This window comes from Parasteatoda tepidariorum, chromosome 3 (assembly GCF_982258835.1).
Source record: "Parasteatoda tepidariorum strain Cologne lab strain chromosome 3, Ptep-v5.0, whole genome shotgun sequence".
Taxonomy (NCBI): domain Eukaryota; kingdom Metazoa; phylum Arthropoda; class Arachnida; order Araneae; family Theridiidae; genus Parasteatoda; species Parasteatoda tepidariorum.
In genome coordinates, this window is record NC_141757.1 from 76,264,414 (window position 1) to 76,289,073 (window position 24,660).

General features: G+C 31.0%; 1 protein-coding gene across 1 annotated transcript in view; it reads left to right on the forward strand.

The window, feature by feature from the left end:
* LOC107456635 (uncharacterized) overlaps positions 1–11,049 on the forward strand; it is a 162,138-nt gene extending 151,089 nt beyond the window's left edge. Inside the window, exon 4 of the mRNA XM_016074541.4 lies at positions 8,755–11,049. Coding sequence (XP_015930027.2) covers positions 8,755–8,846 — 92 coding nt within the window. The 3' untranslated portion in view covers positions 8,847–11,049. The remainder of the gene's footprint in view (positions 1–8,754) is intronic.
* Positions 11,050–24,660: the final 13,611 nt, after the last annotated feature.

Genomic DNA, 24,660 nt, shown 5'->3' on the forward strand with positions numbered 1-24,660 from the left:
TTTTGACACAAATCGCTAGGGTTTCGTTGATCTCTATAGGTTTTCTGTAAGAAGCATGGTGATTATGAATAGTAAGAACTGAACGCTAACCACGTACACTGAATAATTATGTGAAAAATACTCAAAACTATTCATACTAAAAAAAGTATTTAAAAATATTTTAATTTTTATAAAATCTTGCGAATTATTTGAATGAAGTGTGAAGAGCATGTGAATTGTGTAAAGAACATGTGAATCATTTGAACCTGAGAAGAACGTAGCAAATCTTAATTTTTTTTGTTTTTTCCTCTATTTTTTTTAAATTATCTGTCATTTTTAGGACAACGGAAGTGAGTCCCAATCGCAAACAATGAAACTGCTCAGTAAATTTTTTTTTAAAAATCTTTACCGTTTCTCAGCCTTTGCAATAATCTAAAAAAAAAATTGCTAAACTATTTTTTTAAATTCACGCTACTTTTGAAAAGCTGAACACATCAATAGCTTTGTGACAATAATACGTTATAGCGTTTTAAAATTTAAAACTAGCCTTACATATATCTTTGCAATCGAAAGCTTATGAATTCTTAGAAAATTTATTTAAATTTCTTCCACATTGATGACCTTAAAAAAAAGACAGCTTAAATCGTCATGGAACACATTTTAAATGAATTAATAGTTCTTCAAATAAATATTTTTAAGTTAAAAATGCCTCGATTAAGTTTACCTAAAGGCAATAAATAATATCTTTTTCATACTGTTAAACTCTAAAAATAACTAATAATAATTTTCTCAATTTTATTTTATTGCTTACCACCAAAAGTGCCAATTACGGAATATTTTATCTCAGCTTAAAATTAAACTGAAATATTTTTAAATACTTTTTATTCGATTTACATTGAACCAAGTTAATAGTTAAGCAGCAAATATAGTTACACAATGTGATACTATGGTTTGACATCAAACTATAGATTCACATTTCGTAACTATTAGAATCACATTGCGTATAGTTTGACATCAAAGTGTTGATTATAAATTGCAAAGTGGTTTAAAAATTTATTTTTAAAAATAGAAGGAACAAGTGGCACAAAGTACCCAATAATTATATACTGTAATTTATTAACATATTAATCGCAAAAGGTTTGTTATTTCTGGTATAGATTAACAGATTACTAATTGGAAAATTAAAAACTGATTAGATTAGTAAATGAGTTTTTATGGTTTAAAAAATTAAATTACATAATTATATTTTAAATTATATGTGCATTTTTAGAGTAGCTCAAAAATATTTTAAACTTTTCAAACAAGGATAAAATCTGTAATTTTGCTTTTTTTTTCCCCAAAAAAAGTAAGTTTATTTTTAAAATATCTTTTTTAACTACCTCAACCACAAATTTATTTTCGAATTCTGTTCTCTTTATTTGACGATTATTAAAACTAAAAAAAAGTATTTAAGTAAACCAAAAAAAATCGAAAGAAAATATTGAAAAATAAGGTATATTCATGTATTTTGAAAAAGAAAGTCCGTAAAGCTGTATCAGTCGATCTGGAAAGAAAACATTTACTAGAAAAATATCCCCACGATACAATATTTCCTATACTAATGATCCGAGAAAACTAAAAAAACTTTCAGGAACGGTAAAATTCGACTTTTCATTTTCGTTTGTAGAATTTTGAGTTCGTATATCGCCAAATAAAAGTGCAGAAAATATTTATCTAAACAAAAATTATATTTTGAGTTTTGCTTACCATAATGTATATACTGATAAGTTTTAAAACACAAATATGACATTACATGGCATATGCATAATAATTATTTTGAAATTTGTCTTATATGTCAAGTTGAGCCAATAACGTTATTTTAATATGTTTTATGCGTCATTGTAACATAAAAACATTTGTCCTGGAATAAAAACAATTGCAGTTTTATAAGAACATTTGTAATAGTACAAAACAATAGCAGAATCATAAAAATAACTGAATTTTTTTAAAAACAAATGTGGTATTATGAGAAATTTTAAATTGAGGAAATCCCACAACAGCTAGTTTGTTGACCAAAAACATAATTTTGGGACAATTGATATAATGGCTGCAATGGGCTATCATCTTGGTGGACTTCGAGCTACTACCAGGGACAGAACTCTAATTGTATTACAAAGGCAATTTTAATACTACATTAAAATTTGCAATACAAGAAAAATAATAATATTGAAATAGCTCCACAATTGTAGTTAGCAACATGAAGAAAAAAATTTACTGATTTTTTGACCAAACTATTAAGAGCACAGAGTTAAGAGCTCAGTTACATCCCATGTTTTTAAGATCAGTTTTGATTTTTGAAAAGTTTTGATATTCTATAAAAAAAAATTACACCATATACTTTGAAATTATTTCGTTGCGATATTAAAAAATATATATTAAAATATAATAAATAATTATTAAAAGTTTTTGGCATCAAATTATGTTTAAATGAACAATTATAAACGGGCGAAAAAATATTCCAATTCAAACAAATCTGGAGATATGATAAAAAAAAAAAGCGGCAACAGTAAGGAGTAACTTTAGGAGCAAAAGATTTTGACGAGCCTACTAATCAAAATAATCTTGTCTCTGTTTTCAAATTCTGCAACAATCATCCTTTTATATTTCAAAAATATATAAACTATTAACTGTAAGATTCTGTTTACCAGGTAAGATTACGGATTGATTTCGCAACTCTATTTAGTTAACCCTAATTAGCATCTTTAAAGTTTATGATAACTATTTAACGTGTAAATCTGATCATTAGTTCAAATTCCCAGCAATGTGAGTTATTAATCTTTATCTTTATGCCAGGTGTTGGTCTACTAATTCTAATGGTGATTTAATAATGAAAAATAAAGGGCTAGAAATTTTAAAGTATATTAAACTAGACCTGAAAATATACATTTTCATTTCGTAGCCAGTGGCTGGAAGATTCTAATGACTTAGTAGATGCTTTTTCTTCAAACTTAATGAGCCAATCACAGATATGGATAGATCCTTTTCGTTTAATAGCCATTTTTTGCAAAAAAAAATTTTTACTTGAATTAAATTTATTTTAAATAAAAAATTATAATTTAAATAATCTACGGCCATAGAAAGTTAATTCAACAATAAAAAATGTAAATATGTCGCAAACTTTAGCTAAACTTGTAAAAATATTTCGTGAGGCAGAACACATTTAATGTATAGATTACAACTTTGAAATTTGCGAATTATTGCAGAACTCTTTTTCCACACGAATATCTCCTTCCAGAAACTAATGGATTCTGGAGGATCAAAATTGTGAATGGTGGCATGGACATTTTAATGAAAATTCCATTTTTCAGTCTCTTTTTCTACATTGATGAACAGCCCGCAAAATAAACAACGGACCACCCTGAATAACTTTTGATCTATTGAACCTTCACGTTCTAGGATTCAATCTTAATGGTTTGAGAGGGTGACCTCAAATATACTAACTAATTAGTGCAGACGATATTTTAAGTTCCGAAATCAGAAACACAAACGTACTTTCTATGAATAAACATACCTTCTTTTCGACGGATACGGATTTCCGAACTCCAAAATATAATCTGGGAAATATGATTTCAATGTTTTGGTCAGGAGAGTGATTCAAAGTTTGGATCCCTTAATGTTAATTTCACTTTTTGCGTATTTCGCAATAACTGGAGAGCTTTTCAAGCGAATTAAAAGGCTTTCGCTCATAATTATGAAATTCATTTATCCTAACATAATTCAATGCAAAAAAAAACAACTTTAAATAAATATTTATCATTTTTATTATTTTATTTAACAATGGTTGAAAAATTTTGAATTGAAAGATATACAATTTTTTACATTATATTAAAGTACGTAATACTTCTTAGCAAGATAGAAAATTTGTGCGAAACCGGTTGAATAGTTCTTGAGAAACGACTGAATCGTAAAAAGAGAACCCACCCCGATCATTTTTTGTCCAAGACAGGTGTTCTGAGACGGTCTTCTTGTGGTTTACAGTCAAAAATATGCAGACTACAGGGCGCCTGGCAAACAGGGCACTTGCATTATGTCTCTGGGAGACTGTTATCCGTAAAATGAATGTTTCTTTTACATTCTGCAGGTTGAGAGACAGTTTTGTCGCTTTCGCGGACCTATCCCTTTTAGCTAGAAGTCCTAAATAATGGTCTTAAGCCGGCGTTTCTTTTTTGCAGCCTTGACTAAGTCGGCGGGGCCCCTATTCTTGCTTCTGTGAACTGTTTTCATAGAATGAACACCACGTTTCTCGAAACCCCGTGGTCCGCCCCTGGTTGGCCTACCTCGAGTCTTCCAACTATCCTCCATTTTGTGGCATTGTATAGACGATGACGACTGGCCATACCAACGATGGGTAAGCAAAGATATTTAAAAAGCAAGGATTAGGCTAGGTTACGATGCTTCAAAATGTCCTTACGCAACAAGCTTCGGCGAGCAAATGAGATACCTCTACACAAACGCGATCACAGCACCGCTGCTGCTCGACGTCACACACTACTGCGAGACAGAAGAGTTCACGAAGAGCTTAGTTATCATCTTATACCCTATTTGCGTATAGGCGCTACATATTTTGTTCTTTTTTTTTTAAATCGTTTCTCTCTTTAATTGTTTTATTAGTGTACCTTTACAGTCTATAAATATTTGCCTACACAAGTTGGCTTCATAAAATGGAAATTCAATGCTTCTTCAATAATTTTAAATTTTTTTTAAAAAATGTTACATGAATTAGTATAGCATATAGCAAGCTCCTTTTGACTATCCTTAATTAAAAAAAACTTGCTTATATTAAGAAGCTTTGTAGAAAGAATCATTAACACTTTTGATTACTTCCTGCATGACAAAAAAAACTACACATATTAATAAAAAGAAAACATAAAAAGATAAAAGCAAGAAAAAACACTCTCCCTAAAAAAACCTATTCAAATTTCAATGGGCTACTTCAGCAACCTTTTTTCGGCGAAACTAATAATTCCTACTAAAACACTGATGAGAATGATTAAGAAAAAAACTCTCACCAGGGTAAATAAGCTCAAATAACTCGCCAAGGTCTTAAAAGAAGCTAAAGGGAGGGAAATAAATTCCTTCAGAGCCCCCACACTCTCATAATAATAGCCAATGATGTAGTGAGCAATGATTGTTAAACAGTCCTCATCACCAGCTTGATGTTAGCAATCCAGAAACAAAGGGCGATGGGGGAAAGAAAAAGGGAAAAAAAGGGATTTTTATTATAACGTCGCCAAGAGTTAGATATTATGGATTTTGGCTTTCCTTGAAATTTCGAGAGGAGCCGGTCGATTAGAGACAAGAGGGTTCATTTTCTTTGGCTCATTATGCGAATTCGGCCGTTCATAATTGCTTGGGGTATCGGATAGGAAAAGAGGGTTCAATTATTGGCTAATTAAATTTTTCGCGGGCTGGTGTGATAAATGGCATCACCTTTTCGTCAAGGCAGCGACGGAAATTCTTCCTTCGTCTTCTTGCAATGAAGTACGGAGTATAAGGAAAATTCTCGAAAATTAAATATACTGAAATTACCCCATCATCTCAAACTGGAAACTTGTTTTGAACTTAGGATAGATTTTTCAGTGTTCCTTCCTCGATGTATTAATACCAAAGGACAAATAATTTACGTGCCGAGTTATTAGATATAATTGTTAGTGTTTAAAGTAGTTTATAAGCTAATTTAATCTATACATTTGCTAATTATAGAAAGAAAAAAAAACAAAAATACAACCTTCTCTCAAAATTGTCTATGCTATTAAAATTTCATGCAGTAATTTTCTAATCATTTTTGTTCTTCGCGACTATGTTTCAAAGATATTACGTTATAAGATATATATTTTCATGTTTAAGCTTTGTACAATTAAAGTGCTCTTACCATCATAACTGTATGAACAGAACTGTATTAATCAGAAATAAATATAAGCTTTAAAAGGTGAACGACATTTAATAATCGTGTTTATAAGCAAATATTTCGAAACGATTCGTGCCTGTGTTGAGCAACAAGTTTCGATTTGTTAGTGGGATTATCATTTTATATTGTTTATTCTACTAAACTAACCACCCTTAGAAAATCTTACAACATTTATCTTTAAACTTGTGGCTATGCCAATTAAAGACTATAGATCTTTTTTATTGATAAGATTTTTTTTTAAAAAAAGACTTTTAAACATGCATAGGTTCGGAGTAAGACCTAGAGGACAAAAAAAACTTGACCCAATGATATATTAGCTCAATTTTTCTGCTAAAAGTACAGTTAACATACTTTGCATCTGAACGATACATTTGCATCATACAGATGTCGTAAATTTGATAAACGTCGCTTTATTATTGATGTAAATATAATCCTTATTTTAGGGTACATTTAATATTTAAAGATGTCCGATATTGATGCCGATATTAATGACGAGGGTGTTTAAATTTATCTTTATGTTTCATCGTAATAATAGCGTAAGGAAAAGGTGCGTTATGATGGTTAAAGTATTCAAATATGTCTAATATTTACGGCAAATCCATAGTTTTCAAGTTCGCTGCTTTTTGTAAACGGGGATACATACTTCTAATGCTGTTTAAGTTCATGTTTTATTAACATCGAAATATCAAGGGGAAATGGTGCCGTAAAAAATAAGCAACTAGATTCTGAAATATCCGATTAGTATATAATTCATATTTTTTTATGTTTTTAATGAAAATCATGATAGATTCTATGTTATTTAAATTCATACTAAGGTTATGTCGTTTCAGGAAACGAAATAAGTTAATTTATAGAGTGAACACATCAATATTTAACCGTTCGTAAAAGTAACAATTGTACACATATCAGTCTATAATTATTAGCGTGGTCATTTACCAAATGACCTTTAGACCAAATATCATGCGTCGTTGATCCTGATTTTTGAAAATCAAAACCGTATTAACAGTATCGTAATTTAAGAGAGCATTATTTTTAAGAAACCTTTTCTAAAAAAGTAGTTTAATAGGGCTAATTCTAAACAATATAAGGAATATACATTTATAAAAACTTAGTTCATTTATTTATTTCAGGAGTTTTTAGTTGTTGTTTCTTTATGTCGCATTAAAGCTGCACGATGGAGTATAGGCGACGATCTGGGAAACATCCCTGAGGATGATCCAAAGAAATGTCATCACGATTTCAATCCTCTGTAAAGAGGATGGCTCCCTCGCTTCGATTGCCCAACGACCAGCTCGAGAAGTCGAACATTTTCCAGTAGAACAGTGTAAAAAAGACCGATACCGCACACCCTTGGTCACTTCGTAGCCTGATCAAAGCAGTCTATCACCCGTACACTGCCCTCACCCAGTGATCCCTTACTTCGGTGTTCTACGAAGAACCGTGTCTTACGATCAGTTCACTAGGGGGGGGGGGCAAGTGATTTAAAAAAAAATGTTTCAGTGGTGTTGAAATTTGCAGTTTTGAAAAAAAGAGGGGAAAAAACAAACGTTTACTGAGAGCAAACACAGAATATAGATAGAAATAGTTTTAAAACCGTTAAAATCTTGCGGTGATCTCGTTTCGAGTACCGGAGAGCTGCTACAGCCAATTGACGATCTTACTCGCAACAGAATTGATTCGGTTCCTCTGATGGTTCCCTGTGTCATTCTTTCGGAGAATCACAAATCTAAGTTGCGTGTAGGTCGAGCCTGTAATCTTCTGTACGAAATCCCCCCCCCGTCCCTGAACAAAATTAAACTGAATTCAGAAAAACTCAGCAAAAGCTTTTTTCTTCTCTTCTTTTTTTATTGTTAGCCCTCATTTAGAATTCTAATGAAGTCTGACAATATTACGAATATATATATTTAGATTTTATTGAAAGTTAAGTTTTTAAACTAGCAGTTTTTAATTTTTATATTTGGCAAAAGGCATATTTTAAAAGTCGAAATTTGAGCACACAACTTTCTGTCAAAATCTGAACTTTATTATGAAAACGAAATTGAGATACGTGATATTTAGTCCAAAAAAAAACCTGCTGTGATCTTACAAGAAATAATTATTTTCATTGAATAATATGCTATTGCCGTAACAATTAGGGCTGACAGGTATTTAGGACTGCTAGGTTTGAATCGCTAACAGAGAGTACTTACAGTGCTAACAATTAAAATAATGTAAAAGGCCATTGTAAAGATAAACCAATGATTTGTAAAAATAAAAACCATTTGTTATCTAGTTTTTTAAAATTTGAAAAATTGCTTCAACGTCGCACTGTCTGGGCTTATATAAATTTGAAGAAACAAAATTTAAAATACTTCACAAATTTTTTGTTTCACCAAAATTAGCAACTATTAAAAAAAGGTTTAATGTTGCTTTAAATATTTTAGCTTTTCGTCCGTTTTTAAGTCCAGTCAATTCTTTTGAACAAGGCAGAAATAGTTTAAAAATTAAAACTTTGTTTCTATTTAATTGCACTAAAACCGATTGTTTGTTAATATTTCTTCACTGAAAAGCTTCGAAAAACATCCTTAATGTAGATTCTGTTGTAAATTATCTATTCTATTATATTCCTGAAAAAATCATTGCAATAAAAAGTTTAAGCAATCAAACAGTTTGATTGCTTAAAGACTTTCTTCAAGAGTTTGTTTGTTAAGAATTTGTTTTAAGATTTTGTTTGATAAGAATTTGTTTCAAGAGTTTGTTTGATTAGAATTTGCTTGTTTGTGTGTTTGTATTCAATGTTAATCAATAATTTAAAAGTAACTGATTTTATTGTTTCTTTACTATTTCAGATAGACCTGTAGCGAAATCGCAATCTGCTGCTCATGTTTGTACGTGGACAAAGTTCAGTATGGCGTTATTAGTTCTCCTTTTTCGCCAATGATATAAGTAGTGGCCAAGTAACTTATCCACTGTGCCTGACGAAGCAGTAGTCGCTTTTTGAAGTTAGAGGATTATGTAACTTCGAATCAGCAAAGCTGTTTATTATTTCATGGAACAACTGTCGGAATATTCAACGAAAGTTGATATGATTGTGAGCTTTTTGCCAGTAATACTTAGTGAGGACCTATCATACCCGAACATGTCCAGTATGAAGTATTATAGTTACTGGAACTACAATAAAAATCAATCAAGATGTTTGACCTAGTGGGCACTGATTTTCGATCTGTATATCGAGAAGTATTACATCTAAAGAGTACATGTTTTTTTTTCGATTTGACAACAATGCGTTGAATAATTTCATAAGTAATTGCACATTTTGTTTAATTTCTGCAACAATTCAAGGTTACAAAACAGTTTCTGCGGATATTTAAAAAGCGCTTACTGGTGCTATATAAATTTATTAATCGTTGTTCATATTTATAAAACATTCAGAAATTGTTTGAACATTCTAAATTGCGTTTTTAACAAAAACGTAAGACAAAATAGTAATATATATATAGCATTCCTAAAAAATCTAAATTGTTCCACGTACAACCACCTGTTATGTTTCTATGTTTAATAGGTAAAGAAAAACGTGTTTCTAAGTTATTAAACTAATGATACTAATGAATTATTAAATAATATATTCTTATTGATTTAGTTAAGTATTATGTATAAAGCGACAAAAAGTGTCAAAACTTTTGAGGCAAAAAATGTAATTAAAATTTTTTTCTTCAATTCAAAAAAATACAAACCGTCTGTATTTAATAAATATTTGATGAATTTTGAAGAGAAATTTAGATCTGTCTTCAAAATTTGTTTCGATTTTCGTAATCTTGTTCTTAAATATTTCTCGATCTGAAAAGAAATTATTGTGCAGTCACAGCTTTTTATTTCAACGCTTATAAGTCGAAGCTTTAAGTTGAAAAAAAAATTTATGGTCTTAAAAAAAGTGCCAAAAAGACTGTTGCTTGGTGATGATTTTATTTTCAATATTGCTGTACAAGAACTGTTTGAAATATGAAAATGACTTATGTCCTTTTCAGAAAAAATTAAATGGCTTGGTTAATATATTTTAGACAGATAAATGTTAAATTTTAGGTTTAAATTTAAAATACCTTACAAACATTTAATTATTTAAAATTTCTTTACATGTTTAGTAAATTAAGTTTGAAAAACATTCAGTTACTATTATTATTAGTTTTAAGAATTTAAAGAAATTAGGTTATTAATATTATTCCTTTATATCCTTTAAAATTTATTACATTTCACAAGTTTAATCTCAATTTTGAGTGTCAAGAGAGCAGGTTTTAGCAAGTTTAGTTTCAAATTAAAAAGTATTAATTTCAAATTAAACTAAAATTCATGCACATATTTTTTAAATAAACAAGAGGTGAAAAATATGCAGACACCAAATAAGTAAATAAAGTTACAAAATGCGAAATGTTTAGAACAAGCACACTTAAGTTTTACACAAGCATACTATCTTGATGATGAAATCCAAAATTAATCCAAAAGAACAAATTATCCTAAAATAATTAAATTTGAAATTTTATATCATTGTGAATCCGTAACTGTAGCCTAATTTTAGGAAACTGTGATTTTAAGTCGCATTTTTCTTTTCAATAAATTTTTTAAAAAATTATGCATTACAAAACGGTGCTTTTTCCATTGACTTTAGTTCGAAGTGGTGAACTTGTTATTTGCAATCGTGCAAAGCTATTGAATATACCCCATGTAATATGTATAAATGTGTCCTACACAATGTTCATAAACCATTGCATTATTTTGCGTTAAAAATAAAAGAATTTATTTATAAACAATAATGCAAATCTTTTTTCCAGTTACTGTTAACCAAAAACATGTATATACTTATAGTGTTAAAACTGTTGACAAATACATTTATTTATAAGACATATGAACATTTGAGTTTATTCAAATGTGAGAAAAGTTGTTTCTCCTCTGAAAATATAGAAGTATATGTTTAACATAGGGAAAAGTTTGTTTCATTTACGTTGGATATTTTGTTTTTTGATATCGTTGTTGACACGATAACGTTATAAACGATAAGTTTTTAACTTTCATTTTCGATTTTCAAAAGACGTTTAAAATATTGAAATAATTGTAAGAATTATTTAAATTCAAATCTTCCTTAGAAAATAAAACTTCTCTTAAATTTTATTTAAAGATTTTAAAAAGACAAAAGTATGTTTTTATAGTACATTTTGAGATTCTTTTACCCTGGTATTATCAGGGTGTTCCTTGGAGACTGCCCTGAATGTATATTTACAGAATTCTGGTCAGGAATGAAGTTAACATTTAAACAATGCAGGTCTAAAATTTATATTTTAGCTAAAAAAAAGTTCTATCCAAATCTAACGAATTAGTTTGGGAAGGCGAGACTGAAAACATTAAAATTCGTTTAATGGCGGAGGAAATAGAGGAGCAGAATTATTGTTATTGTTAATGTAGTTCATTTACGTCGCACTAGAGCTGCACAATGGGCTATTGGCTACGGCCTCGGAAACATCCCTGAGGATGATCTGAAGACATGCCACTACAATTTTGATCCTCTGCAGAGTGGGTGGCACCCCTGCTTCGGTAGCCCAACGACCTGCATGCGAAGTCGAGTACTTTACGGTAAAACGGTCTAACGAGGACCAATACTACACACCCTCGGTCCCTAAGCTACGACTGATCCAAGCGGTAACCCACCCGCACACTGACCGCAGCCAGTGATGCTTGACTTCGGTGATCTGCTGGGAACCGTATCTTAACGATCAGTCCACTACGGGACACAGAGAAGTAGAAAGGATACTACAAAAAAAATTTCACCAGATAAACTAGTTTTGATTATTTCAGTCTACCTTCCTTATTAATGATTTTTTTAAAATTTTAATATTTTTTTTCTCGCTTAATAATAATCGTTACATCTCTAATGCTATGTTTTTAGATCATTTTTTATAAAGATTCTTGAAATACATAATAAGAGTTGCCATTACGGAACACCCTGACTAATTCAGTGTAAAAACTCTGGAACATTTCTTATTCGCTTTAAAAGAAATTCTAAATAATATAGATCATATTATTTTATACTAAATAATATTTATGTCCACATTTTTGCTCAAAAAAATAGATTGTTTGCAAAAAGCAATTTTTTCATTCTTGTTTTGGGACAGTTTTTCGTTGATTTGATTTGATCATATCAACTTCAAGAAAGTTTTAAGTTACAATTTATATTCTGATTTAGATTAATATTAGCAACAAAAAACAAGTGGAAACAAGCATATTATATCTATTTGTAAATTGCAATACCAATTTTGCAAATTCATGATATCAAGTGTTTCGTGATTAAGTCTATAGTAGTTTTAATTACTTTGAGGATTTCTTATTCAGTTTTAAAAAAATATTTATTATTTTAAACAATATCAACTTGTGTACAAAAAAAGAATTTTTTGTAATTTAGTTTCGATTTAGTGAATATTTCACTTGTTGTAAATTAATTTTTGATACAATGTAAATCAGCAAATAGATCAGTTGTAAACTTGCTTAAAGATTATAATAAAATGTGTTTTTGTTACTTTCTTTGTATTTAATTTAACATATATTTATTTGAATATCGATGTACTCCTTATTCAGAAATAACACAATTTCAAATGAACACTACGAAAGTAACTAAAAATGGGAATATTTTTAGGTACTCAGGATTTTATTCGCTGAATTCGATTAAATAACATGTACACAAAATATGATATTGAGTTTTATAATAAAAATAAGATCTCGATCTGTCTAATAATAAAAATCTGTCTTATAATAAGTCTTATAATAAAAATTTATCCATTTACTTACTCACTGAATTTAATGTAACAAATAAATTAATATACCTTTATTTTAAGTCTCATTATAAAAAAATATGCATTAATTAAATCACTAAATTTGATTAAAAACAATAAATCGATTCATGAAATTTGATATCAAATATTTTACTAAATAAAATCAATTTACTTTTTGTATTTAATGAAATATATAAATCTTTGATAACTCTCATAACAAAATTAAATTTATTTCTGCTGTAGAAAAGTACAAATACATGCTAAAATGAAACTAAACAATAAAGTAAGTCAGTTTTTACAACCATACCTGAATGGATCTCATGCTTCGTATCTTGATTTTGTAACTAAAATGAAGAAAATGAGTATAGTTTCCTTTAAAAATGTTTATAGTTCGGGTGTTTGTGGTTTATGTTAAGGCATAGAGGTGACATGATTACTTGCACAGGAAAATAAATTTAAAACTTATTTATTCATTTGTACAACATACATTTTCAGACTTATGTGCTCAATTAAGGCTTATAATCCTTTGTCAAGTAGAAGGACAGATAGCACAATACAGAGAGGAACAGAACGAAGATACGTCCACGGTAACAGCGGGATTCGAACTCGCTACTCCATGCTACACACAGCGTTTGACGGTCAATACCACTCAACTCAATCACTGAGACTCCTCAAAACTGGTTAAAAAGGTCATGATCATTAGTTATATTTACGTCACATTAGAGCTGAACAATGAGCTATAGGCGACTGTCTGGGAAACATTCCTGAAGATGATCCGAAGATATGCCATCCCAATTTGAAAAGCCACCTCCTCAATTTAGACATAAATCTGAAGTAGAAGGAAAATTTCTCCAGTACCTGTGGTACTTCTCGGCAGACAAACCACAGGACTTTCGATTCCACAGATTTTGCGAGAACGGAATATCACATGTTTTCGATGAATCTTTGCGGAATCGAGGATAGAATTCCGGATTGAATCTCTCCGGACAAGAGTTCGATTCCCTCACCACTGAGCTACCACTGCCCTAAAAATGACATAATTTTACATGTTGACCAACTGAAATATTTCGCTTTTCAAATAGGGTAACAATCATCAAAGTTTCGTTGTTTTCTCCAGATTATTTTACATGAATAAACACGTGAACAAATAAATAAATAGTTCAGTTTCGAGTATTGCGCTGACTCCCCAAGAGCAGTGTATATAAAATGGGTGCATGTGTGGTATTGTTTTTTGGAATAAAGAAACTTGACAATAAGCGAAAATTAGGCTGAGGAGAATAAAGGCTGATAAAAAAAAATTTGTTCTCCAACGTCATTGAAAAAGCACTTGCTCTAGTAAAGTAAATAGCATACTACAAGTGGGGGCGATCTTATGACATTAATGCCATAGAGCCGAAGCACTGTTCTAGCTATTGCAGAGAAGGTCAAAGGTTCGAGTGGTAGAAAAACTCGTAGTTGTAGGTTCTTAGGTTACCTCAAACACGAAACAGTAATATTTTCTTCAGTAGTTCAATAGAACTGCCCCTCGCCCACACCAACTACATTGTGGTTATCGGAAGGAAAGTACAGAAAACCTTTTAGGAAGAACCTCGTAATATACATAAAACTGACTGAATACCCGTTCTTAACAAGGAGGAATCAATAAATCAGTGCTGAACAATGAATGTTACGAAATCATGTCATCCTTGTTAAACTGTTCGACTTCGTAAAGACTCCGTAAGTTCTCGATTTCATGAAGAAGATCGCATGCCTTCGTATCATCTTCAAAGATGTTTCCCAGACAGTCGCCAATCCCCCATTGGGCAACTCTAGAGCTAGGTGAATAAAGCACCTACATATCTACCTACCTACCAAAACGATTTATGTAATTTGTTTAAAATTACATTCGTGTTGAATGTCGTATTTTTAGTGCTTATTTTTCGGTTTAACCGCAATCTGCTTGCAATCATTTAATCATATGTCAAAAACCAATTTTATGAACAAGTTTTAAAGTTTTAAAAATGAGTATATTACATGGTTGAAACACTACAATCTTCAAGATTTCGAAGCAATATTAAATGTACTTGTTGTAACTAAACAGGTACTTACATAAATTCAAACGGAATCGTTCTCAAGTAAACAAATATGGAATTTGAAGAAGAGCCTCAGAGCTCAAATAAATCTTATTAGGCTAAATTAAGCCTTACCTATTGAAACGCAGTGCTATAAGCGAAAGCAGAGAGCACGCCGCACTTTACTATACTCAATACTCAATACTCAACTCAATAAATTCAAACACAAATTTAGTGTTTATGTCTTACCTCCAAATACCGACGCAAAATAAGTGCTGAAAATAAATTAAAAACTGGATCTGAATAATTATGTCCACAATTCAAAGTAATATATCACTCAAAGTATATATCAACCAAAGTATACATTAACCAAATATTCTAAGTACATATGAACCAAACATTCAAAATCAATATTATATACCTATAATGTATCAAAATTCAATATTCATGAATTTAATATATATATCTAAAAAACTAAACTCAGTGGCGCGACAGCCCATAGAGGGCCAAGGCCTACTGTGCCCATCTCAGTTTTCTTGACCTTGGGCTCTGAGGTGCAGGAGCAGATGTTCCGGTCAGCCGAACGCGGAACCCCCAGTGTTTAGTTCCCAAGCATGCTTGGTACTCATTTATCGACCCACTGAAGGGATGAAAGGCTGAGTCAACCTTGCCCGGCCCGAGGATCGAACCAGGGACCTGTGGCACGACAGCGCGAAGCGCTACCGCTCAGCCACCGGGCGTCATATATATATATATATATATATATATATATATATATATATATATATATATATATATATATATATATATATATATATATATATATATATATATATATATATATATATATATATATATATATATATATATATATATATATATATATATATATATATATATATATATATATATATATATATATATATATATATATATATATATATATATATATATATATATTCATAACATTAACATTAGTTAGTTCAGGCGTATTAAGGCAGATTTTGTTGACCACTCTTTCAGGTGCACCATATTAGGTTGGACGACTGGACGACGTTGCTCCCACACTAAGGACAGATAGTACTGAGACTGAAAGAACATGCCTTGTCTGGGATTCGAATTCAGAACCTTTCTGGTGCAAGGCCAATTCCCTGACCCGTACACAGTCCGGTCGGCTATTATATACTTATAATACAGGGTGTTATAAAGTCCCGGGCCCATTTTGATGTTTAATAACTCATAAAATAATAAAGATAGATTAAAATTAATAACATAAATGGTTAGATAGACTCAAAAAGTTTCATGACCCTTGTCAATGAACTTCCACGTGTGCCCCCTTCGTCGCACGCAGAATATCAAGTCGATAGTCAATTTCACGCCAGGTAGTGGCAAGCATGTCGGCATCCACAGAGGCTTTCAGTTAATCAATGTTCGACACGATCCTCCTATGATTGCAGAATGCGTGGTGTGGACTACTGCACGACCGAGTCATTGGGCCTTTCTTTTTAACAGAAAAGACGGTCTCATCAGTCGTATACTTAGACATGTTGGAAACCTTCGTATTTCCACAACTAGAAGAGCTTCAGCCACTTATCTTTTTGCAACAAGATGGTGCACCACCTCATTGGGGTATCATCATTCGTAGTTCTTTGAATGACCATTTTCCAGGAGAATGAATTGAGTGCGGAGGTCCAATTCCTTGGCCACCCAGATCACCTGATATAACGCCGCTGGACTTTTTTCTTTGGGGATTTATAAAGACAATGTTTACAGGAGGATCGTGTCGAACACTGATGACCTAAAAGTCAGAATTACAATCGTAATAGCCTCTGTGGATGCCGACATGCTTGCCGCTACCTGGCGTGAAATTGACTATCGACTTGATATTCTCCGTGCGACGAGGGGGGCACACGTGGAAGTTCATTGACAAGGGTCATGAACTTTATAAACACCCTGTATATCAAAAATGAAAGAATTGAATCCTCTATCAAATTTGCTGGAGATGTATTATTTTACAACAAAAACAGTTTGCGATAAGAAATGGGCGTACTTATGTTATTTAGTGAATATACGTTTAAATAAAACTTTAATCGCCAAATCGAAAGTCATTCAATGCGGGTTTTTTACAAGCACAAATTTAACAAAACATTTACAGTTTTTTACGGGAAAAAATTCATGAAATCTGAGTCTGTCAAAAGAAAAACTTCGGAGGTACTTTTCTATAATCCAAAATAATGCTTACATATGTCGGAATTCAAACTAAAGCGTAATTTAGAAACCTGCAGCAATTATTTTATTAACAGTGTAAAAGATAGCATAGATTGCTTTATACTTTGTTTCAATATTTTATAAACTCCACATTAAAGGAATAAATGTATAGCACCGTTTTTTAACAGCATTCATAAAATGATTAAATGTTTTCATCATATTTCAATTTAAAATTCATTTCTGACACGAAACATTAATATTAACAAATCATAAATCGCATACAACCCCTCTTTTTTAAAATATGTGCATATATGACCGAAATATCAGTTGATCCTAGAAAAGGGGGGAAAGTGGAAGCTTTAAAATGCGTGCATCTTTTTACCACTTACACGTGGATGCTTAAAACTGGAAAGAAAATGGAAAAATCCCGAACTCCCGAAGATACTCACTGTTAAGGGGGATAGAGAGCACAAAAAAAATCTCGCCAAAAAAAATCACCTTTTTTCTTTTTTAAGCCAAAATCCGGAGAGAAGTTAGGCTCTTTCTCCCGTTCCGCGGATCCGGCGACGGAGGAAGAGAGAGAGAGAGCGATGGATTCCGGAGAACGATAGTCTGTTCCAGGAGAAAAAAAAACAGGAGAACGAGCGTGATAATGACGAAACAAAACCCTAAAGGGAAAAAAATATGAAAAGAAAGCCGCGAAATATAAAATAAAAAAATGATCGATCTTCAAAGAAGGAACGTCAAAAAACGGCTTCGTGTAATACTAAAAAAAATAATAAGAATAAAAATCTCTGTTCGTTCCGTTTTACATTGAATGAGAAAAGACAGGGCTATTGATTTCCCGCCCCGGAGCTCCTGGAACACCCCCTCCTCAATTCTGTGTGTAGCTATTTTAAAAGTGGGGGAGGCTTCAATGTCTGTTATTTGGGAAGGTGAAGGAAGTGCAAATTACCGGCCATACAATACTCCCATAAAGCCGGAACATTTCCTTTTCTCTCGAATACCTTTTGGCGACTTTTTACGTCTCTCATAAATCCACCAGTTCAGCTTGTAATTATGCCAATCATTTCCGAACGAGATATATCTTGATGAATTATGAATTTTTAAAGAGATAAAGGATACATTAGATTATGTTATTTTAAATATTTAAAAACGTTTTTATGTAAAAAGATTCGAGTAATATTAAAGGAAGAGTGATTACAGAAGCTATTATTCACGTGAAGTAATTTAATAGCATAATTATTCATGAGAAAATTGGTTTGGATTTTGTTTGAGTTAGGATGTATGGGACCATTCTTATATTCTATTAGCAGTAGATTTAAAATCCTATCATCCGATAATCCTACAAAAAGTAGTGTTGCTAACTTTACTACATGAATGCAGTTCATTAACTAAATATTGTTGCTAACTTTAAGGATTTTAAAGAATACGTTAAAACTTATGTTTAAAAATTGAACAGCTTTGGATCGGATATCAGAACAAAGGTTGAATTTGGCCTGCAAAAGAATTCTCTTGTGATGATTGTAAACGATTTTTATCATATGATAAATTGTAATAAATTTGTAAAAAAAGTCACTGCTTAATTTATTATGAGTTTCAAAATTTCAGTCAGTGTGGTGTCAATAAACCATTTTGTTTTTCTACAATCAGAGTCGAATCACTCATCATTAAGCACTATTATTAATGAGATCTAGCTATATAAGTACATCATTTATGGACCACAAGGCTCATTCTTACACTAACATTCCTCACATCAACCATATACTGCTGCTAATATTCACCATACCATTACAATTCAATCAAATATAATTTTTGTTCCATTTACGGAGACAGTTTCACTATTTCTGTAAAAAAATTTGCTAAGATTCATCATGGAAACAAAATATTATTGGACGCATTGACCACCCCAATACCACGTTATATATTTACCATACCAATTTACTACAGGAATGTACAGATTACTAACGAAATGTTTTTATAATCATTCACAACATTAATGTAACTCCATACATCGACAATATGTTGTTTCTAACATTCAAGACATCAGTATAATTCACTTCATCAACTGTATTTAATAAATTTGCATACAAATTTACAGCCCACTCAGTCCACAATACTGCAGTACTGAGTAAAAAAATATGAACAATAGTGAAAAGTTCAGGTATGGGTGTCACATTACCGAATGGTAACCGTGGGAGGCTTTCGTGTTTTTCTTCATTAAAATTCAAAAGCAGGTAGGTTTATTCATTGAATTTGAACTGTGATTTTAACAAAAATTTTACGTAGCAATTATCTTTATTTATCCAAAGTAAAAAGTTTCAAAGCCGTAACGTTTAACATGAAAGGTCTAACATGAACAAAAATAATGTATTGAAAAACATGTACAGTGATAAAAAAACTTTTGATCTAATGATCGGATCTTCACGTTCTAGGACTCAATCTTAATGGTGCAAAGGGCTGTATGCAAAGGGCTGCAAACGATGTTTTAAGATACGAAATCAGACGTAAATAAATCTTAATAAGCATATTTTTTTGAACGGAAACAGATTTATAACCCTCAAAATATGGGGGTAGCCGCAATCTGGGAAATATAGTCCCAATATTTTGGTTAGGAGAGGGGTACAAAGTTTGGAGCCCTTAATATTAATGTAATTTTTTGCGTATTTCATTATATCTCGCGACCTTTCGAAATGAGTTGAAAAGTTTTTGCACACAATTATAAAATTCGTTTGTCCAAAGATAATTCCATACAAAAAAACAAATTTTTGTCAATATTGTTTTTTTTTTAATTTTATTTAACAATAATCGAAAAAAATTTAATTGTAAGGTATTAAATGTTTTGCATTACATTAAAGTACGTAATCTCCCTTGGAAAATCGGTCGGATAGTTCCTGAGAAATCAAATTTGACTTCTCATGAACTATTCAGCCAGTTTTTCTCGAATTTCGTATTGTTCCATTTAAAGTTGCATACTTCAAAATTATGAAAAAAATTGTATACCTTTCAATTCAAAATTGTTCGATTTTTATTGAATAAAATAATAATAAGTAACAAATATTTACTAAAATTTATCTTCGGCATTTAATTATCTTTGGACAAATGAATTTTATAATTGTGTGCAAAAATTTTTCAATTCGCTTAAAAAGCTCTCGAGATATAGCGAAATACGCAAAAAATAAAATTAACATTAGGGTTCAAACTTTGGAGCGCTCTCCTGACCAAACTATTGGGACCAAATTTCCCGATTGCGGCTAACCCCTATATTTTAGGGGTCAGAAATACAAAATCCGTCGAAAAAAAGGTATGTTTATTGAGATGAAGTGCGTTTTTGCGTCTGATTCATTAACTTAAATTATCGTCTGCACTTATTAATTAGCATGTTTGAGGTCATTCCTCAAGCCATTAAGATTGAGTCCTAAAAAGTGAAGATCCGATCATTAGATCAAAAATTATTCATTATGGTACATTTTTTGTGAACTGTACATTTCTGTCTCCTATCGTTTTTCTTTCACTGATTTCTCAAATTGTTGATTATCCGGTACATGATATAAAATTCATATGCAATCCAACAGAATTTTTTACATTTTACTTGTTATATAAATGACCACAATTGCACAATTAGACATTGAACTATTGTTAAGATGAATTAGGGTTTTATCCTCAATTATGTCGTTGAATACGAAATTGCGGAGTTTAAACTCCGTGTTCCCTGACTTTAAAGGTGCTTCTTTAAGATTACTACATTTTATGAAAAAATTCAAAACTATATATCCTCCTGAAATCTAGCGTCCAATATATTGAACAATATTTTGTATAATTTTAAGTGGCACGACAGCTCATGGACGGCAGACGCCAATCACCGTTTTCTTGACCTTGAGCTTCGTGGTGCAAAAGATGTTCTGGTTCAATCGAATGCATAAATCCCCAGTTTTTTTTTTCTCCAAGCATGTTTGGTACTTATTTTATCGAGCCATTGAAGGGATGATAGGCTGAGTCAACCTTGCTCGGACCGTGGATAGAACCCGGAATCTGTGTCACCGGAGTACAAAATTTTAGCTATCAGCCATCTAGCTTCAAAATTTCAACACTTAAGAAATAACATATTATGAGATTTTTCTACTTCTATGCATTCGCAAAGCAATTGACTGTTTAAAAATATAATTGCGTGTTATCCTTGTTAGTCGAAATTTTTTTTTCTAAAACGATTTTAAACGATTTTTATTTCTAAAAAATATAAGAAAGGTAAAAAAATATAATTCCAGTATATTTTCAGACAGTTTTATCTCTTAACTTATCATTTGAGTAGCGTAAATTTAACTCAGTGTACAAAATTTAAAGAAATGTTCGATAAAAATATCCTACAATATGCGAAAGAAGCTAAAAATTAAATTTATAATTATTTCATATGATAATTGGAAATAATTGAAATACTTTAATTAAATTTAATTTATTAAATATTTTAAATAAATAATTTTTATCGAATTTATAAGTTTACTTTCATCTAAGCAATTTATTTCTGAATTTATTTAAAGTTCGGATTTCAGAAAGATATTTAGATAATAAATTTAATCCAATCAGACTTTAACATAAAAATGATATTTAATTTTTCTATTTAAACGCTAGATGTTTAAATAAAATAAAAATTATTGCGCAAAGTATCGGTACTCATATGACTATTTCATATCAGTGTTTTAATATAAAATATTCAATTAAATTTTTTAATAATTATCCATATACTACTTATAATTAGCGATCTATTTGCTTTAATTTTAACAGATTTAAAGTTCCGCTTTTAATAACTGTAAATCTCAATTTTAAAATTAAAAATATTAATACTAGTAAAGATATTTCGTGTCTTAATCCCAATGAAAAAAATTTGATTTAATGTTTTCTCTCATTAATTACACTGGGAAACAAAATTTTTGTTGTATTTATATAAACTAGTGGGCTGCGCCCCCTGCTCGCTAACGCTCGCCAACCCCCGAAAATTGCTACGTAATCTTATATGGTTTGCTTCCAAAACCAAGCTCGCTTCGCTCGCTACTAACTTAGGTGCGTTGCAAATGCACAAAATTGTAAGAATTCAAAACAATCATTCAAATCCATATTCAAAAAAAAAATTTTTAAAAATTACATTTTTTTAGTAAATACTAAGTCATTAAAGTAAATTTGAATTCAAATAAATGACATGTAATTCGTTAAGCCTATTAGAAATGTGCTATAGTATAATTCGTGATAAAAATCAAAAATCGTCAAATAAATTCGTAATATATAAATTCGTGAAAAAAGCACTTTCGACAAAATACTAAAATAGAGATCTATCGGCAAAGACTACTCACTTCTGCCTAGCTTAATAGTATGAGATTGCCGCGGCTGATGCTCTCTGGTTATTTCAGTTTCCGCTATATGTTGAGCCGCCTCAACTAGATTTGGCATGTGACATTTTTAGCGGCAATCATTGGTCGATTCGCCGTGTAAGAGAATTAGTAACGTAAACAAAACAAAGCAAACGTTGCCACCGGCGGAAATGAAATACAGCCAAAATTTGGGAACCACATAAGAGAATTATATATATTAGATACTTGATCTTGTTTAAATCGGATGTGTGGATTTCAAATCCGAAATTAGTTTTGCTTTTAAAGTTACATATTTTCAAATGACATTTTCAGTTTATTTTTTTCCTCGAAATGTGGAAATTTTAAAACGTTATATATAACAGGTGTTCACGGAAATGTTGCGACAAACTTCTAGGGAACTTATAGCACATCATCAAGATTAAAACTGCACCGTAGCACACGTATGTGGCTAGGGGCGTTTTCCTATTTTGACCTGTTGAGAAGAACTCAAAGAAACAGTTCGTAAAAGAAAAGCGTCCCTAGCGGCGTATGATTACATTTCCGGGCATACGTTCGGATGAAATTTTGATAAATACGATTATGTATTCTAACTCTCCTAGAGGTGTGTCGCAACATTTACGTGGCACGTGTTGTATATAACTTTTTTAAACTCATACATTTCGACAAATAATAGACTTAAAATGTCATTTTAAAATAATACTGTTGCTTGAAGACAGAAATCGATTGCTGATTTTAAATCAGCGATACGAAAGTAGTTAAGATCTGTTAAAAAGATCTCACGCTACAAAAAACAAACCGAAAAAATTGTTCTCCACTTTCTCATTTATAACAGACAAAAAATTTTAATTTCAACAAATCTATATGACGCGTACATTTTATTCAAAACATTAACAAAATATTTTACAATATCCCGTTAAAATGGTCGCTTTTTATTAACTTCATAGTCTCTCGCAAAAAAAAAGGTTGAAATAAATATTAAATTCACTTTCAGCCAAGAGGAGAAAAATAATTTCGCTCGTTCTTTTGAAAGATGAGATACATGGTCTAGTCCTCCTGCTAACAAAAGTGGGAAGTACTTAAACAGTTTTCCTAATGATGCGTTAAATGTTGAACTCGGAAGAATAATTTTAGGCAGGAGACAACTCATCCTCATTTCCCTATATCCCTGAGGCTCACGTGGAAAGTCACGATAGTTTAATGAGTGATGAGCTACAACGTACTTTTATTCTTTTGTTCTTTACTTAACAGTATTGTTCACTTTAAATAGATTCAGAGTTGGAACATGTTAAATATTATTCACACAGCCGTAGAGGAAAAGTTTCAAAAATTTCATTATTTTAAAATATTTCTATAATAAATACCAATGCTGAGAAAATTGAACAACTCAACTCAACACCGTTTTTTTATATATATTAAAGAATAGTCTTTCTTTCATAAAAAAATATGCTAAAATTTCATTTTAAATGTTCCTTGCCCTTTACAAATTACTAGCCTATTTACAGAAAAATTCTCAATTGCTTAAATTAAATATTATATATTAGAGATTTAGAGAGCTATTATATTGTGCAAAACAAGCACTATCACACATCTATGCACTAAATGCTCCGTGAACACTGCATTTTATGGGTCTTTAAATATTGCATGGGTATATTTTGATGATTTTAGATCCCGTTTGGATTAGCAATAACAAACACGTCACAAAATTCTCCCTCCTTTAATCAAAAAGTCGAAAGCATTTTATATACCGTAGTTTTTCCAAAATTTAATTACTTTTAAAATTTTGAAAAAAAAAACATTTATGCAAATTACAAAGATTTTCGATTTTTAGATAAAGAAAATTTGTTGGCTTACATAACCCATACTTTCCCTTCCCACTTGTCAATAAAATAAACTTATCTCTAAACCTAGTACCCCATCACCATTATTTATTTGAACTAAAATAAGTAAACTGAAATAGGGCTGATATTATTTACTTGAATTAATTGAAACAAATGCATCCTCATAAATAAATTCTGCGTCAATGATGGGATTTCAGCGAACTGAATCTATTTAAAGTGAATGTTTGAGATTACACCTCTGAACCAATCTTAATGGCTCAGAGGTGTAATCTCAAATATGCTAATTAATTAGAGAAAACTTCGAAGTTACTGAATCAGACACGAAGGCTTGTGTCTGAATATGCATACTTTTTTCAACTGATTCCAATTGTTGACCATCGTAATACGAAAAGAAGCCATGCTTTGAGGCTCTCAAATAGAAATAGAAATAGAAATTAGAGATGAAAATTTAAAAATATGGCTTTTCTGGCAGGTTCCACTCAAATT